At 39.4% G+C, this 18,851-nt stretch overlaps 1 protein-coding gene and 1 long non-coding RNA gene across 6 annotated transcripts in view; one reads left to right on the top strand and one right to left on the bottom strand.

The window, feature by feature from the left end:
• Positions 1–5,965: 5,965 nt before the first annotated feature.
• Positions 5,966–17,986, bottom strand: LOC111254842 (uncharacterized). Its single transcript, XM_086975016.1, has 8 exons — positions 15,861–17,986; positions 15,524–15,610; positions 9,931–10,237; positions 9,325–9,516; positions 8,850–9,074; positions 8,431–8,559; positions 7,935–7,997; positions 5,966–7,470 (listed from the first exon to the last, which is right to left on the bottom strand). The coding sequence occupies exons 3-8, from the start codon at positions 10,123–10,125 to the stop codon at positions 7,399–7,401; spliced, it is 876 nt and encodes a 291-aa protein (XP_086831142.1). The 5' UTR covers positions 10,126–10,237; positions 15,524–15,610; positions 15,861–17,986; the 3' UTR covers positions 5,966–7,398.
• Positions 10,873–18,851, top strand: part of LOC147754224 (uncharacterized) — a 36,249-nt gene continuing 28,270 nt past the window's right edge. For 3 of the 5 annotated variants that reach the window (XR_015317200.1, XR_015317201.1, XR_015317198.1), the window contains exon 1: positions 10,878–11,167. This is a non-coding gene — a long non-coding RNA (uncharacterized LOC147754224). Of the gene's footprint in view, positions 11,168–18,851 lie in introns of all 5 variants that reach the window. The other 2 variants (XR_015317197.1, XR_015317199.1) reach the window with 2 other exon arrangements.

Genomic DNA, 18,851 nt, shown 5'->3' with positions numbered 1-18,851 from the left:
TATATACTGTATACATATAACATTATAGACATATATATAATCACTGATGATGATGATAATGTTTTAATGATAAAAAATTTCGATTTACAAAAAAAAGCTACGACTCTTAAGCAAAACAAGGGGCTTTACGGTCTTTTCAGTCAGATACTAAACTTTTGTTGGGCCTAGTTTTAGCGGACAATTGGATTCTCGTTTATATCTAAAAATAGTTAGTTATCTTTTATCGAAATTATCTTTTAGTAATCTGTGCTGAGAGGTAAGTGTTGTACCACGCTAGCAAGTCAAGTCTAACGACCTTCGATTTGAGATACCAATTAAACCTAAAACGGCCGAAGGCAAGTTACTAGCAATAGTGGAGGACGAGCTGCTCATACAAAAGCTTAAAGTGGGTCTACTCCAGAGGGTATTTTCCCTATGTGTAAAATATGCGTATGCTAGAAATATAATTAAAAATTATAACGCGAACACAAACAACTATTTTTCATTCGTGTTTTCGTACTTACACGGCAATAGCAGACTACGGTGTTAGGAATCCGCCATTTATTAGCACTGGTATTTTAAGCGCATCTTACATCGTCGTAAAAATATCAAGTGCATTTCGACTATACTATAAACTCAACTAGTTCACAGAAGTTCCTTAACTTGAGATCAGAGAAGTTGAGACAGAGGTAATTATGGGGAAAGGAGAAGCATTCTAACTTCATAGGATAATTCAAAGATTCGGTTTTATTGCTACAATATCTAAGTAGACGCAAAATAGCCATTAAAATTCAAGATGCTCTTTTTTTTAAAAATGTTTAGGTTGCTGTGCCTATTTGTGCTAGAATCTGCAGTATAATAAAGCAATATTCGTCCTCTTATACGCTAGCGTACAAATTATTGACGCAAGTATAAACTACCCATATTACATTAAGATACGTCACTCGCGTAGGCCCAACGATGGCCGATTCTAAAATTATTTGTAACAAGACTGACATATATAAATACTTTCACCATATTTTCCTTCCTCTATGCTGTAACTGTCTATTAAAACACCGAGGACACGATTTAAGGAAGGATTTCAAGATTACAGGCTTATCCGAACAGGCTTAAATAGAAATGGCCTGATGATGGAGGGAGAAAGAGCGATTACTAGAGAAAGAAAAGCGCAGCACTGTCCTTGGGGCCAATGAACGTATCTGCAGGCTTTTAACTATGAAAGGTTGCTATATGAATTGTTATCGATAAACGTTGTACAGAATATGAAACTATACACACAAGCATGTAACAGGACCATGCCTTTATACAAAAATTAATTGATATACTTTTCGTATATCAGTAGATTTTAGCCTCTGTGTCATACAGTAGCATCAACAGTGACTATAATGGAACAAGCCAAGTGACCACCTATTCATCTCACTGACGTAATCTATAACTTAGAAACAAAAGAAAGCTTTAAAAAAAATTTTATCATATTTATTAGCTATGTTATTATAGCATTCTAAGCGTGTGAAGATCCCTTTCCATGTGAGACTGTTCTCCTTTTCCGCGTATTTTTGAAACGCGTAGCTCTCCAGTACATCTGACTTTATGAATCCGTCTGGTTTGTAAGTGTTTTCTTTTTCTAATAAAGCGAATGTGTTCAAAGAAAGGATCGCTGAATGACTGTTAGCGCTTGACGGGTGGAAGCGTTATACAAACCATAAAGTGAGAGCCCGTTTACGAGAATCATGAATTTCGTAAACGGAAGACACGGATGGAAGGATTCATTCTACATAGGCAATTTAAAATCGATCGTCATTAAATGACGAACTGTCGCTGGTGTATCTGACTATCGTAAGCGCATACCAGTCATAATGATGATGACGATGAAGAATTTACAATAGTATTGCCAGTGCCGCACCTGGCTAGCGTCCGCTGCCACTATAATTGGTAGGGACGGAATATAGTGAGTGAGGAGCCGGCCTAAGTTTTGGCTTCGTTGGATAATTTAGGGCATTTTCCCGACCAGACTGTGTAGCTTTAAAAAGAGGTTATGGATTTTTATAGTTTTTCTTGAAAAACTCGAACCAATGTGTAATCGTCCCCCTGATCGACGCATTTTTAAATAGAGATATGCTTACATTAGTTCCAGTCTTCCTCGGATCTGGTTTACGTCTTCTGGTATAATGCTGAAACCTAAGTAGCTGATTGATGTTTCAACGAATTTATATTTTCCGAATGATGTCCTTAACCATTTGAGTTAGTTCCAGTGAATTCACTATTAATTTGTTCTACTGTGTCTTAGAAAATAGCTAAAGCTATTTTTATCGACAGCCGTATAGAAACCTATAGGAAGGTCCATAAAGTGTGGTAAATACAGGCTCTATTGTTGGTGGCGAGTAACGATGGTCTTCTGGATCTGGTGGAGAAATCTGCACATAACCCAGTATCACCCACTTTATTCTGAACTACGACCATTAAAGCGGCATATTTTATTTTTTTTTCTCACAGGGCTTGCATAATCATTCCAATTCTTTCTGTAGCTTAGAAAGAATACGGTATGAAACAGGTCTCGACTTTTTACCTTGTGCTCCGGGTTTCCTGCGGATATAAGCCTTTAATTTAGTGCATTTACCCCAATTAGTGGATATGTTTGTTTTAGGTTCTTTATCATGTCCTTTTTCTTATTTTTCTGAAGACAAGATCATTTTTAGCTTTCGCTATTTCTACCTTTGTATCTGGATGCTTGACCATAGCTTTTGTACGCTCTGCATCTAGCAACTCCCTAGGAACAATCCCTAGCAATTCCCCCCTCAGTATCGTGATCAAGCACACAGCAGTGGTCTCGATGTCCAAAACATGCCAAGGCGGCATGCAACGAACAGTCACAGAAGATCAGTAAAAAAAAACTTCTTTGGTTTATTCCATATTTTTTTTTTTTTTTTTTGATTATCTCAGTAGCATCAGATTCGCATCAGAAGAATGATGTTTTCTTATCCCGTCTCTGTATGAATTTGTGGGTTCTACTATTTTCTTTTGCTGTTTATTTGTTAAAAAATATTTACAATTATCGTCTGCAGGTTCAGTGTTTAGATTCCCGCTAATTAAATCTGTTGCTGCGGCACCAGAATCTGTGCTCTTGCATCGGATTGTTCTGATTATATATGATACAAGTTCAGGACTGATTTGTGACGGTAATATTTTTCAGCTGAACGGATTGTTTTACGTGAATGCTCAGTATTTCATTGTGGCGTACGCGTTTTTGTCCAAATACTTTAGAAACACCTGTATTTTATACCTGTATTCAGATTTTGTCAAACTACAGAGCCATATATAATGTTTGACTCATTTCCGAAATCTGTGCTATTCCATGAACACGGTTCATTTTAAACTATTCACGAAACTAAAATTGTTCTCATACGTCACCTTAAAGTACATGTATATTCTCAACGCATATATAATAACGTTGTGAGATAATCCGTCGTGTTACTAAGAGTAACTTTGGCTGCAGGTATTGAAGTATGTTTTAATTTACAACGTCATACGGGAATTTTCCGAATTCTGCCATAGTTCCTACTTAACGGAGCTCTTGACGCCTTTGCAGGGCCGTTGGTAAAATCCGTTCTACATTTTGTATAATCAGGATCTTTTTGGTTGTAGAGGAGTCGGTTCAGAAGAGCTTCAAGATTTCAAGCGTATTGATTTAGTAGCGCGAAATAGTAGTACATAGGGCTGAAAGAGTTAAAAAGTACAGCTAGATATATATATATATATATATATATATAGAGAGAGAGAGAGAGAGAGAGAGAGAGAGAGGAGGGAGAGAGAAAAGGGGAGGTGCGTCAACAGCAATTCATAAATTTGAATCTTTAATTTTCTCGCAGTGCTTGAGCGGGTAGGCTTTTGACTGACACATACGTTTTTCAAACAATCTGGTGTGGGGACTTTAACGCTAATCCACTGTCTAACTTTTATTCTACTACTACTCTTGTTTCGTTTCTAAGTCTATCCGGTTCCTTTTTTACAATAGAATCTATCCTCGAATCGGATATCTAAACCGTGCGGATGGATAACTATCAAACGACCTTTGATCTTGCATGCGGTGTGATTAAGACCACTGAAATGTCTTACCATTACACGGTTTGCATCTGAGTAAAATTTCTCATAACTGGTGCACGTCAATAAAACTCCTAAGAGAATTTTCAATACACACAAGTATGAAAAGGTTACTACTGTAGCGCTGTATCCGTTGAAGCAAAACTTCAAGGTCTGCGGGCTCTTTATCAGATTTTCTTTTCTCTTTATGAGAAGACGTTTCCTATCAACACAGAGCTACGACGTACGAGGCCAGCTGATTGGTGGAACGCTAAGCTGGTAAATGCGCGTAGGAACTGCGATAACTTTGCTCATGATCATTTTTCAGCGAAATTCAAAACGTGTAAAGTAAATGTTTACTATCTCAGGTCTGCATATTGTTTAAAGATTGAAACTAAAACGCGTTAAATGTAGAATTGATAAACTGAAGGGGCGACCTGGTAACCTTTTGAAGTTTAAAGCACAAAAAAAAATCTAAGTCTGTAATAGCTCTTTTCCTAGCATACACATTAAACTTTTTAATTCCTTTCCGGATTATTTCGAAGTATTTCAGGTCCTGTCTTATATGTATAAGGGTAAGAGCGATCATTCTAGCTCAAGTAATGGTCACCCTGTACCTATGACAAGCTCCACAGCAAAACTCAGAAGAATTTGATTTTTTATCACTCGAAAGAATGATAAATCAAATTTTTCTGAACGTGCAGAAATTGGGCCTTTTACCATACACTGAAATATGGATTCTAAATTCAGCGTTTCTCCAGGAAATGCGTGGGCAGAACAGGTCATTCAATCTCAAAAAGTGCAACTGCACGCTTGTCTTTTCGTTGTCTCTAGGTCGTGCCTTTATTGAGCTATACTTAGGTTACTTAGGTGCGATCTGGCATGAAAGTTACAAGAACATGATTGAGGAAGTTCAAGTCGTTTAAAATTAAACGATTCGAGCATTTGGCCTTTACTGATTCAACTCGGCTTCAAAGCTCGCTCCCGGCAAGAAATTTTTAGTATCAACAATTTTCTGCCGCCCCTGAAGGGTCATTTGGATAGATACCAGCGGGTACTATATGTGCACTCAACGCCACGCGTAGTAGAAAAAAATAATCAACAACTTATCCTAGTATCCTTGCATTTTACATTAAATAAAGCCTATATTTTTAAATTGTAATGTGGCGAAGTGGGTGGCAAACCATTCCAGAAGGTACTAGTTACAACGACATAGCCAGGAAAATCCACTAGAATAAGGTCTTAGAGGAGAACCGTTATAGACTGCTGGTAGAATAAGCAGTGGACAACCGTTATAGACTACCGGTAGAATAAGCTTCACAGCAGTAGGATATGGGATCGAGACCAGTTCGGAGCGAATCATTATCGAAGAAACGAAAAATGACAATAATAAAGGTCACAAGTGGAGTATGTTATTGTTAGCTTGAGTGGCACATGGCAACAGTTGCAGAGCCTAACATGGCAGGCTACTAAGTGGCATTACGTAGGCGCGCACTGCGTGCCGCAGAGAAAACGAGGAAAATTAAAAAACGAAGACCGGGGTGTCTATGACGCTTGCCAATATGTCATGGCCTCTGGTGTTGTCTGCTGTCCTGTAAATGAGAGGCACACAGCAGGTAAGAAAATACACGGGAAGAGTCGCAGTACGGTCGCAGTACGTCGAAGTGCATGCTTGACGTACGTAATTGTACCATACAATTTCTCTGCTTTCTTTTTTTTGGCTCTGCTGAGGGTACCAAGATCTTCAGTATGGAAGGCAATGGTGGTGACAAAAAAAGAAGCAAATGGCTAACAGCACTAATTGCCGATTCTAAGTGACAAGGTTACCGCCTATTGCTAAGGGTATCGCCAGATGTATTGGAACAACTTATTATGAAATAACAGTGATTATTATTAATAACAATAATAGTAGTAGTAGTAGTAGTATACAATCTAGCATAGATTTAATACGACTAATAACGCACAAACGTTCGTGTCTCTTAGCGGAAAAACATCAATTTAGATCATATCGCATACTTTTGCGGCGGCTAAAAACGACAGCAACGGCCAATTTTAAGGCGAGCTGGCATCCATTCACGGGGGCGCAAATTGCGCGAAACTCGCCACTGAGGGACCTTCCCCTTTTTCCTTTAATTTTTGATATCAGCCTGCTAATTGTGATTCTCTGTGGCCAAGACGAGGGTTCACACAGTCCTTCCTGGGTACGCACCTCCGCAAGTGCTATGACTTTTGTCTTTTTGAACGTAGTTGGTATGCGCCTGTCAAATCGCCTATGTTATATGTATTGTTTTCCAATCCATCGCGGTGTTGCATTGTTTAACGCGCCATACAACCGTCTACATGGGCTGATACCCCCTCTAACACAGCAGTTGAAATAATAAATAACACAGATGAAAATCTATACAGTTAGTGTCTGTTGTATTCTTGTCGTTGCAGATACGGAAATAGTCCGTTGGGCAGAACGTATCGATCGAAGGTCTCGAAAACATACATTTTTTGCACTATACTAGTCCTTCTAGTCTTTAGTCCCCTACTCATTTTTGGGCACGCCTCAGTAACCAATTTATGGTCAAAAGGATCGACCCTGGATCCACATTGGAGTGACGCATCCGCTGTACTGGAGAAATATTAGTGGCCTGTACACACTCTTGCTGTGTTGTTGCTTAACAACACGTCAATATGATACACTCACATATCACTATTCCAAAAAATTTGCTGAAACTCTGAGGATATAAGGAAGCATCGGCTTCGCGCTTCTCGCCTTCCATCGACTCGAAGAGCTTTTCGAACGAGCTGCACCCACAGCTATTGAGTTACGTAGTTCGGAAAATCTTTTCTGACGATATCCGCGTACGCAATGAGGACGTTGACGACCGTTTTGGCGAAACGTTTCATAGAGTGTTTGACGATCTTCCCTTCGAAATAACGCCGGAACAGCTGGGTGAAGACGTTTTCCTTGTTTTGATGCAAGTTGTTTGTCGTTTCTCTTGGCCCGGGCGGGTCTTTTGTTTGTTTTGTATGTTGCTTTTTATCAACAATCGGAAGCCGGAATCGCCCTGTTGCAGTATGTCGCTCATACTTCCTTGAGTACCTCTGGTATGCCTTTCCTAAAGGCATAGTAGACGGTCAGTTTTGATATATTTTTGACGATTATGGCGACCCAAGCCTTTGATGTGTATAACGATATCAACGAGTCGCTACATCTCGCAGCAATGCATACGGCCGATTTAAAGGGGCCCAAAAACACGCAGCGCTGCACGCTACCATTTTTAGTAATATTGTTCTGCTGAGTCCTTTTCTCATTCGTCTATGTATCGTCACAGCTGATCCAAATGAAAAACTTCATTCTTTCAATTCCTCGATACGCAAAAGATGTAGGTAGAATGTCTGTTCTTCATAAAGTAGGCTGTTCTGCTGGCTCGGTCGAACGAGCGAAATGAAATGAAGGCGTATTATTTATCGCTAATTCATACCAAAAAAACTGGAACAATACATTGGTTTTCTATACGTGTGTTTATCTCCTAAACTAGCGGACGTATGAGAAGTTCACAGGCGTAATGTAACATACAATTACGACAATAAGATTTTAGCGGTCACTATTTTCGAGGGCATAGTTTCGTAATACAGTTCATATGTGCTCACGTGCTTGCATGTGTGCTTTACAGACACAAACCCAACAATGCAGCAAAGTCGGTAAGTACTTTATTACGGTTGCCATGTTTGTGATTAGTAATAGTCGAAAGTTTGCCTTAGCACGCCATCCCTTACAGAGCAGGAAAATTTTGGCCAGAGCACTTGAAAGCGATTGCACAACTATGCATATTAGTGCAGCGCATGATATACCCTAGTACAGCGTGGGTCGTCTAAGTCACACTTACGTCACAACCGTTCAATAAGGAATCCAATATGGTGCGCTTCGTATCTTCTAGTCTGACGTAAACCTGTAACAATGATTGTTTCAGTAAAAAAGACTATCCACAACGCGATACCTGTGAGAGATACTTGAATTGGTGAGAGACTCTGCATTCAAAGCTCAGCTTGTTATATCGACTTCTGGAATAATTTTCGCAATGAAAGCTTTATCATAGTGAATTTTGTTAATCGAGCCCGACGCGCTTGAATCGTGACTAGTTGTACGATTCGAAATACTGATCTGCCGCCTTCGAGTAGCCACCCCATCCATCCATCCATCCATAACCCCCCATGGGTTATGGACCCCCGTTAACAACTGTCTTCTCAATGTGTGTCTGATTAGTGAAATAATACCCACACTGATGAACCGACAACCATCCACTCCAGACTATGAATTCCAGAAACGACATCTATGCTAGATAAACTAGGCCTTCAGCGTCTAGCGTCGCTAGGCCATAATACCTTGTTGTATGTAGCGTTTTTCATGTCACCTTGTAGGTAACTGTGATACAATTTGAGAAGCTCAAGTTCGTCATACCCCGAATGAGAGTGAAACGACTCGCTGTCACTGTTTGCCGAACATATCGATCCCTGCAACTTAGAAATCTCTTTGACAAAGTAAATTACAAATAAAAACTTCGGAATTAAAACCAAAAATATCCATATTGGAAAATAAATAGTGAAGCTATTTATTATAAATAGACTTGTACGGGTATTTAAGGACATTACTGCGTTCAGCTTTTTCGAATCGAATTGAGTGCGTGACGACAATCGTCTACTCATCGACTAACTCGTTCTTATGCTAAGTTATTTTGCAGTGGAAAACACTGATTTCCTTATGTGTAAAAAATAAATTAAAATAGTACGGACTTAATACTGACCGATCCATTCGCGCAAATATCGCCTTCGGCGTAAACTTCTCGGCTGCATTCGTGCCTAGCGTCCTGCTTTTGTTTGTGTACTCGACGGTTTGAATCCGTTGGCGTAACCTGAGTTTTTCCGTTAAGGAAATTTCGTGCGGTTGATCCATTAAAAGCGTCACTCGCGTTGCTTCCGTAATTACAGCTGCTTTCGTTCGCCTCATCGTTATTCCTCGTTGTACAGCTCTTTAGCGTAATAAAATACTTGTAGCAAAATATGTACGTAACGACTGACCTTCGAAAAAAATGTCAATAGATAGCAAAAAAAAGCTTTTCCGACAAGCTACGATACTTTTTGCTCGCGTTAAGACGATCAAAGGATTGGAGGTCCGTATTCTTATCAGACAAATTCACACTGATTAATTCTCGCTGATAGCGCATGTCGTAGAGTTGGTTATTGAAAAAGGAATGTCTCAAAACTGTTACTCTATCTTACCCCTATACTGCTCCTTAGGTTATCTTCGTCGGTTTTGTTGTCCGAAGTGCTACACGAAGTTAGATCTACAAGGCGAAACACGTCGGCCAAGCAAGGAGTAGGTGATAATTTTTTGCGAGAAGACAAAATGTTATGGCCTTGACGGGTGACTAAACTGCTCGTACAACTTCTGGATACTGGATTAGGATCACGCTGAAGGCACAAACAATAAATATTCCGATTGGCGGGGTCGGCGTCTTCCTGGCAACCAGCCTAAAGAGCTAGCTACTCCTCGGCATGTACCCTTAAGGTCGTATATTTACCTTAGAATTTGAGAAGTTCAAGATGTCTGGTAGCAACTGAAAAACGTTCGCTGGAAGGTGCCATTCCAACCGTACACAATATAGTCACGCGAACGCCAACAATTTTCGTTAGGTCGCGACCTTCACATACCTAAGCGCTTGAAGCTCTCGAGCAAGGCGCTGCAGATATTTTAAACTTTGTCTTCCATCCATATAACATTCAATAAGGTAAATATGACTCTTTAATATCGTAGTAATAGCTTCACGATGCGCTACAAAGCTACATTTACCCTATACAATAAACATTGTCACCCGTCGATGATACCTTACGTTCTCGACTCAGTTCCTTTAGTTTCAAGCCTTTCGACGTTCTCCAGTCTGCGGTAACGGCTTGACTAGTTTTTCGAACTGACTTTTCAAATTCAGTATCTGTTGACCACGTCGTACTTTCATCGCTTATAGTACGGTTTCCATCGTCGCAGCTCTTCCTACGACTTGGCCTTCTGCAGCGACTTCCCATGCCTTTGATAAGTACACTTCAATTTCGTTATCTTCCGCAATTAGGATTAACGAAATCACCTTCGACAGGTTTCAGCATAAATACGGTAGTTTAAGGAATCAATACGATTTACCTAAAAAAACCAATGTAATTTATATAAAAAATGAATGTCCGCAAACATTGACACATGTTATTTGGGGATAAACCGGCTCGTAAGAAATCTCGAAAAATGCGAGGTTGTACGCGGACGTCAGCAAGAACAGCTCCGTGGAGACTTCCGTAAGAAAAATAATTTCGTAGAAGTAACGAGTAGAAAAAATATTCTTCACCATATATATACATAATTTTTCAATGACTTTTGAATGATTCAAGTTGAGGATTGAAGGTACAATGGCGGTGAGTAGTAGTTATACCGAATCGATATCGCCGAAAATACCATAGAGGCTGAAAATATAATGACTAGCGATTATGGGCCCTATTACCGTAATACACTAGTAGTAGATTATTTATTTACTTAATCGTTATACCTAGCCATGGCTAGCAGCTTGACTGTATTCACGCAGCAATTGCGTGTTTTTTGTGACTGCTCCCTTCACAGTCAACGATAAACATCTTAGCCGTATAGCTTCTTTGCTAAAGCGTCCCAGACCGGCCACCGTCGTAAAAGTCTCCCAACACCCTCGGCGCTGTTGGACTTGCCCACCACCGTAGTACGATCCTGGCATTTCCCTCTCATTAAGTTTTCACAATCTATATCCGACAGACAAGGTTTATGGCTTGTGTTAAACAAGTTCTGTTGGTATATAGCCGTTTGCTACTTCTACGACATTCGTCTAGTTTTTGCCTTGTCTAGTCCCTTGTTTCAACGCAGACGTATACCACGACCTGACGTCTCCACCGGTACTAATGACTGTAGCAAAAGTAGCCTGCCCCTGTTGACAGCTTAGTTTATACAATCGGCCCGTCTCTGTCGTTGATTCCAACCAGTGGCTATTAGATTCGAGGTCTCGTCTCCCGTGCTCTACAAAAGAGCAGGAATCAACACTTCCACATCGTTAATCAGGTATGGGCTTCGTCGCTGTCAATAAATTGTGAAAGATAAGGTTGTCCATCAGCAATTGATAACATATCTGTCAGCGACCAACTGCGTCCGATATCCATACTTATTTTCCTTTTCGTTATAATTTATGTATTAGGTCGAAATGTCGCTTTCTCGACCAACAAAGGGCACAGATGTTTTATCTAGATTTTAGCAGCTGATTAATTTATTGTCGTTAAACTTTCTCAACCAATTTATTTAATAAATAGGTAGGTCTGGAGGTGAAGACTTTGCTTAGCCAGTCCAGTCTTCGAGGTTCGCCGTTCGCCTCTTAGGAATTTTATTTACCAGTCAACGGAAAACAAGGTCTCAAAAATATGGTGCGTGTACAAGAACCTCTACTTCAAAGCTCTTGTAGGGGCTTATGCGGTTTGGTAATGTCGTAAACAAGGAATATTCTGCCTCCTCGTTCATTCAATACAACTAGGCCATATGCAGATTTTTTTTGATCGTCTTGTACTGCTTAGGCATTTTTCAATGTATAAGAGAGCCTTCCAGTGGTTCCAGAAGATGTAGATCTGGCTTAGCTATGGGTGTAGACGTACTTTCCGCAACTACCCATTCTTCCTCACTGCATTATATCGACGTAAATGCGCCGCTACTCATCACGATTCTGAGTAAAGGCTTGCTATTGTGGGTACATAATGCCCAGTGTCGGAGGAGAAGTTGTGGTCGGGTGATGGTTGGAGGTGCCGATCGACTGAGGTGCAATTAGAATCAAGTGTTATTTTTGTTTTTCTGCTCATTCCACGGGGCACTGAGGTTTTTTGTGAAAAGACTTTTGGATCTATAGATCCAAAAGTCTTTTCAGTAGTCATAAGACTGCAGTTTACGGGATGTTTGCTGGCATTGTCTCTAAAAGTGCATTTCCAGGTTCCAAGATAATTAGTATAATTATCATAATATAATATATACATTATATATTATATATATTATATACATAATAAATAATATAGTAAATAATAATTCATATAATAATAAAAACAATAACAATCGTATATAATTATTATATATGTATACATAATATAGTAAATAATAATAATAACAATCGTGATGATCGAAGTATAAGCTAACCGCTGTACACAACAAAAATATTCCGGTCCGCCTCAGCTCTCTCTCCAGAGTCACAGCAAGTTAAGGCACAGTGAACTCCGGTGGACACACTGCTAATAATTTGGGTACATTAGCCCAGAAGTTAGTCCCCCAAAAACTTGCCATTTATGTTACCAATTACGACACTTCGACTGTTTTAACTGTTTGGATAACTTAAATTTCTGAGAGACCTTCTGCTAGTGATATAATTGGGGCGAATGAAGCGAAGGAGCTTTTTAAGGGTAGAAAAATTGACAAAGGGTTATAATTGATGACCAAACTCGGCAATTCCTTATCTTCAGTAAACCCCGCTGATCTATCTGCACCAGAAACGCAAAGATGCTATGAGGTGTCAAAGAAAGTGTACGTGAGCTTATCTTGGGTTTGCATTAAAGTTAAAAAAAAACTCACCAACAAAAGCTCACGAAGCGCGACCATCTATTTCAATGCGTTAACCTCCCCAAAGTGCGGAGACGCTGTCATGTAAGGTGCATGAAGACCTCTGCACGGACATTCGCTTTTGAGATGAAACTATTCGGCCTAACGCCGCCCATGTTGTTTCAACGTCGATGAAGTACAAAAGGATTTACTCAATCATAGTACTGACTTGTGACCAAGCTTGTGCTTGCCAGGACAGCGTTTTATTGAGTCAAATATCAAGCCATTTGAAGGCTTACTTTATACGTTGCAAGTTCTTTGTGAGGAGTGATCTTTAGGTGTGATTCGTTTTTTGAAAACGAGAAGGGAATACCGTACCGTGTATTATGCCCTTAGATAAGACCAAAACCCAAGTGGTGTTAACGCTGCAGACTTCTTTGAATCCGCGTCAATTTATGAGTGGTATTAATAGCTTTATAATGGACGGGAAGGCAATTCCTGGTGATTTCGGCTAACACAATGAACGAATGCCGAATCACTCTCAAGAATTTTGAAAAGCAGTCATTTTTTGAAAAAGTCATATTAGATTATTTAATAAAGATTTGCAGACAGTTATAACAAGGATTATGATGAAGAACCTAAATTCCGGATAAATGAAGATCGGCCGAAAGAAAACAGACTTTAACATATCATTTCGGAAAACGACACGCGGCTATGAGGATGTGACGTGAACCCAGACCAAAATAGTTACAAGATCCAGATTAAAAACCAAGCTTTTTTCGTTTTATTTGTATTACCAATTATTATCATTCATTTGTGGCTAGTGTATTATCTAGTGTAATATTATATTATTATTATATAAAAAAGTATTATCAAGAGACACCATAAAAGTTACGTAATGGTAACTCTGAGAGAAGAGTACGTACATTTTTCAGCATGATAGTCCACAAGTTTGTATCGACAATGGATTTTTTCTACAGAAGGACCAGCTGCTTATTTTCCCCCCCCCCCCCCCCGCCCATACCGGCCGAAAGACTGAAACGCCCCTATGGTTTAAGTTTTACGATCAATATCGTCGTTACGCATTTCATCAGACGGTTGGTTAACTCTCAGCACGAAACGAAGCCTTTCCATACCGGGTTCGAACTTAGGCCACTCAAGATTAAATTTAAATCTCTAGCCCCGAAAAGCTTTCCTAAAGGTCAAAAAAATACTTAGAAAAAGAAAGGTTTTAAAATAATACAGGAAATCTACGGGAAAACAGAAAATCAGATCGACTGTTTGGCTTGAAAGAGCTAAAGAGCTGAATTTTTAATACCAGTTATATCTAGTAGTATGTGATAGTCCTGTTCCTCTTTAGTAATAATTAAGCGCAATTATACCACGAGGAACTTCCTGAAAAATTCATCCTACAGGGATGATTTCGAAATCACGTCTAGTCTTGTATGAAGTAGTAGCCTTGCTCATTTAGGGGACAATCCCAACCATCAGGCTAGAAGATATAGTGCCATAATCTTCTGGGACTGGGTTCAGAGCCGAGCACAGATGGGCTTCGTGCTGAGAGCCATCCGTCTGACAATGCCTAACGGCGATACCGGACGTAAAACATCAAACGTAGAAAGGTTTTAATGTTACGAGGGTAAGCGTAACACAAACAACTTTTTTGTCTGCAGAAAAAAATTAATGCAGGTAATAGAAAGAACCATTACTGATTCTTTCTATGACATTGCCCTCTATGACATTGCCCTACTAATATTCTACTTACGTGGATCATATGCAATTGGCCCATGTGAATTTATTATTTAAGGTTTAACCTGGTATAATACTTTTTTTTAACGTCCTGTAACGACTTACTTCAAATCTAAAAACGACATCCGACCGCTTACATCAGACTTAGTCGTTGAGTTTGACGCGTACTAAATCAGAAAAGCTATGACAGGTTTCATTGTTTCCTTGTTGAAACAAAATAGACTGCGCAGACTGACATGGATGTTTCCTTCCTGTTCTAACATTATCTGATATCTGTCGTTCGTTTTCCTTGGGCAACTCACAGGATTGTCTATGGAGTGATTCAGAATAAACGCTTAGATACACTATATAGACAAAAAAAATAGTACTCTCTCTAAAAAGTCCTTTGTTATTTATATGTGGATCACCTTCACAGACACCGGACCTCACATCTAGGTATTTCCCATAGCAATGCGGGATATAAGCTAGCACTCTCTAACTGCAGCAGTATAAATTATATTTGCACGCTCATTTATCTCTAGGTTTGTTTAGTATTTGTTTTGAGATTCCTCTGAATAAAATACTGATCCTTTAAATTTGGTAATGTTTGTATTTATTTATTATTGTTATTTAGCGAGCTCAGGTACCATAGTATAAGGTAATTATTACACTACGAAGATCTTTACTCAACTAAATTTATTATTATTTGTAAAAATCTATGAGATCGAAGGTAACATAAACTAGGTTATCTTCGATCTTATAGATTTTTATTCAGTTGTCTTTCAATCACAGCTAATCAGTCAGGTAAAACAGTAATGCTGTACAATCAATGGTTTGGCATTATGAAACTCATGTTAAAAGAAGACAACTAAAAGAGGACAATCTCGACTGTCCGAAGTTGAGATTACTTTTCAGATTAGATGGTAAACAATAGTTATGGTGGCCCGATTTCATAAATCTGGAAACACTAGCATAGTTTACTACAGGATATGACAGAACTTAGCCTTTGAATATTGTCCTATCGGAAAACACTCGCATCCTTAGGTTCAATAAGTTCCCCAATCGTTGATTTTCTTACGTCGAACATAGAGGAAAACAAAGTGCAATGAGTGAGCAACTTACCTAAAGTACTCAGTATCGCTGCAGTGTGTTTTCTTAGAAGATACAGGAGTCTTTTGTCACTCCCTCGGCACGAACAAAGTTATACACCTGTTCCACAGCGTACAACAGGCACGTAGAAGACTTAATGACATCGACGACTATAGCGACTGCAAGCCTTTGTATTTTGCGAAGACGTGATCGATACTGATAAATGTTACAATATTCTACCGCGAAATGTCAACATAAACGCGCCAAAATAGCTTTAGGGCACACAATGTGTCAAATACGCAGACGGAAGTGGCTAAATCGTTCTACCTTAAGACACTTAGACAAGCGCAGAGACCGAAATAGGCATTACCTGTAGTATTTGTACAGAGCCAGTCGGATGAGTTAGTGTAGACTGCGCCGTCTAGGTGGAGTCCACGTGGATCTTTTCCAGCCACCTTAAACTCAACGACGCTATTTCTTAGAACATCTCACAGCCCAGTAATGCTTGTTAGTTAGTCTACATTTCTAGAGAAATGGTTTCTTTATCAGAAGTTAATGATTTAGAACCGGTGGGCTGTTTAACGATCATCTGAAAGAGGCCATGTTGCTTGTCTCGTGCCTACTTCGAATTAAGACCACTACCCATCTATGTTTTTCAAGCTGGTCTAGATAGACTCGACAAGAACACTATCTAATTGTCGCCTGGATAATCCACTGCGTTTTTATACAGAAATGCTTTTGTGCCCAGCAGACAAGCTAAACCAATTGTTACGATAATGCCCCACGTTTTCACAGCGTAGAATTCATTACTTATTAACGAGGTATGTCTATGAAGGCCTATGCATCGTTATTGGTTTAGTTGTGAGCATCAATATTCAGTTTATACAATTATTAGCTTGTAGATATTTCGAATGATTCGGGTAGCCCAGTATATGAGTGATTGTTAGTGCGGATGCAATATACTAGCCGCATGAAAAACAACTACAACAAACTTGGAATATAATAATCAACTCGTTTTAGTGCCGACGTTTGGAGGCCTCACACGATCCATTTTATATGTCTATTGTATCCAAAGTGAAAACTCCGTTCGCAATGAACTCGAGGTTCTTCTTACTTTGCATGAAGACACATTTCAGCAACAATTAACGTTCTTCTGATAGTCCGCAAACAGCTAACGGTGCGCGTCCTGTTAATTTAACAGCTATTTGCATATTTAAAAAAACCCGCGCCTGACTCCAACAGTTTTATGACCGAAGTTCACCTGTGTAGATTCAGCTTCGTCTTACCGAATCTTACCTATTGCTTATAATAACAGCATATTTTGAAAAATATGTAAAGCTCTACATCATTCTACAAAGACATTACGCAAACTTCTTAATTCGCTTTTGAACATTAGCCCTGTCCTCTTCCTGTTGCCCTCTGATAAACCCCATTGCCACAAATATGAAAATAATAACGTTATAAAGTAATACTTGCCGAGCTGATGGGAACTTCATATTCAATCCGACCTCTATATTATTTGCATCCAGCATCACTACTTTAATTGCGATTAAGTTTATTATCGCAAAGCGGAACAAAAACGGAGAAGCCCTATTCCGCTTCATTGTTACCGGAGGTGTATTTCTGTTATCTTACGTTCATTGCATTAATACGAATTTCGGTCCAATAAGTGACATTTTTCTCCTTCTTTGATTCCAAACCTTCTCTGTGTTGATTCTTTATGAATCCGCAAATTGTAGCGTACCAAATGAACACTTTCCAGACGCTCGAGGCGGCAGTGTCATTCCATCTGAGCGAAGAACCAAATGGGCTCTCGACCGCATACGATAAGGGCTGACTGTAGAGTTTTGAAGGCAACGTTGTTAGGACTATCCAACACGAAGATTACTCGCTAAGTTTACTAAGTTGCGCGCAACGCTTACAAGCTTAGTGTTGAAGCTGTTCGCGAGGCGGGTTTGTAGTTTCCTATCGAAACTATTCATCATCAAATCTCGGCAAGCCATAGAGTTGTAGTACAGAGTAGAGCCATTGAGAGAGACATAGTAAGTACAACACATAGTACGAAAGGCCTAGCGTGCAAAGGCTAACGCTAAGAAAAAAGCAGCTTTAGATGCACGTCCAAGGACTTTCGCCGTGAGCACCACACAGTGGTCTTGTTTTCGACGTAGGCAGTGCTTTTCCAAAGATTCTTCCTAAATGGTGCCCTCAACAGCTTTAACTATTGTGAGATAAAAATTTTGATAGTCCTTCTTGGTCTAACAAATATCATCCCTTTCAAAATGAATTCTCTCCATTACAGCAAGGTTCTATTTTTCAGTGCCCTTTAAAAATCGTGGACCTCTCAGGTCCTGCAGTATCAAATCCAAGGAGTCCTCCAGGATACTGCTGTCCCAGTACCATAATTTGAACTCTGCAGTTAAACTACTAAGTAGATAGTTCGCTGCGATGTAAAAGAGTGTTAAGCAATACAACTCTTCTTGTTGAATGGCGCACTTAGAGTAACACACCATTGAGTTCAGCAGAGTTTGACAGGGCTTCGATGTATAAAAGATATTTTTAAAATATCTTTACATATACTTTATACATATATATTTTTATATATATCATATATAAAATATATATGTGTATATATATATAACGCCCGCTCAAACTGCTTTGGATTACTACATCCCCTTTGACAGAATTGAGAACATTTTCAAATCTAGTTTAAATCTTGTTACTAGCCAGATAAGCTTCAACAAAGGCCCTCTTGAAATATGGCGTGGTTTCGTGGTTTCTCTACGAGACCACAAGATAAAGAATTTCCATATTGTGCTGATAAGGAGAGTTAGGTAACGAAATCTTAATGGTTTCTTCGTGGCTGATCAGTTTGATAACTGGTTAAATATTGGTTTTTGAATGGTTGCTGATTTGCTCGAATAGAATTTATGAAACTGATAGAGAAATCAGCCATTCGTTGCCAAAGTTTTTCTCTTACGGGGGCCTGTGGTCCATTAAAAGCAATGGCTAATTTAGCCTTCATTTGTACAGTTAACGGTATAGGTTCAAATGCAAGGACAATTCACCTAGTCAGGCCATTCAGGCTTGTCGGACCGCTTTGATACTTCCCTCCGCTCGAGCTGTCGAAGACACTCCTAGATGTGAACTATCATTTACACTGGACCAATTTGCTTTGACTCGGTCTTACGTATTGAAATGTCCGTAATCCTTTGCATTATATGTTGTTGTGGTAAAACGCGTCTACGAATGCGATTTGGTCTATCACCGTGAAAAATTCCACTGTGAAGACAAAGAGCCAAATTGTCATCAAAATGCCGGTTTCACTCACGGCACTAGTAGGTCCACTCTCAAAATAGGTCCA

The sequence above is a fragment of the Varroa destructor genome, unplaced genomic scaffold (assembly GCF_002443255.2).
Source record: "Varroa destructor unplaced genomic scaffold, Vdes_3.0 BEIS01000007.1, whole genome shotgun sequence".
Lineage (NCBI taxonomy): Eukaryota > Metazoa > Arthropoda > Arachnida > Mesostigmata > Varroidae > Varroa > Varroa destructor.
The sequence above is the reverse complement of the archived record's forward strand: the minus strand, read 5'-3'. Positions and strand labels throughout refer to the sequence as shown.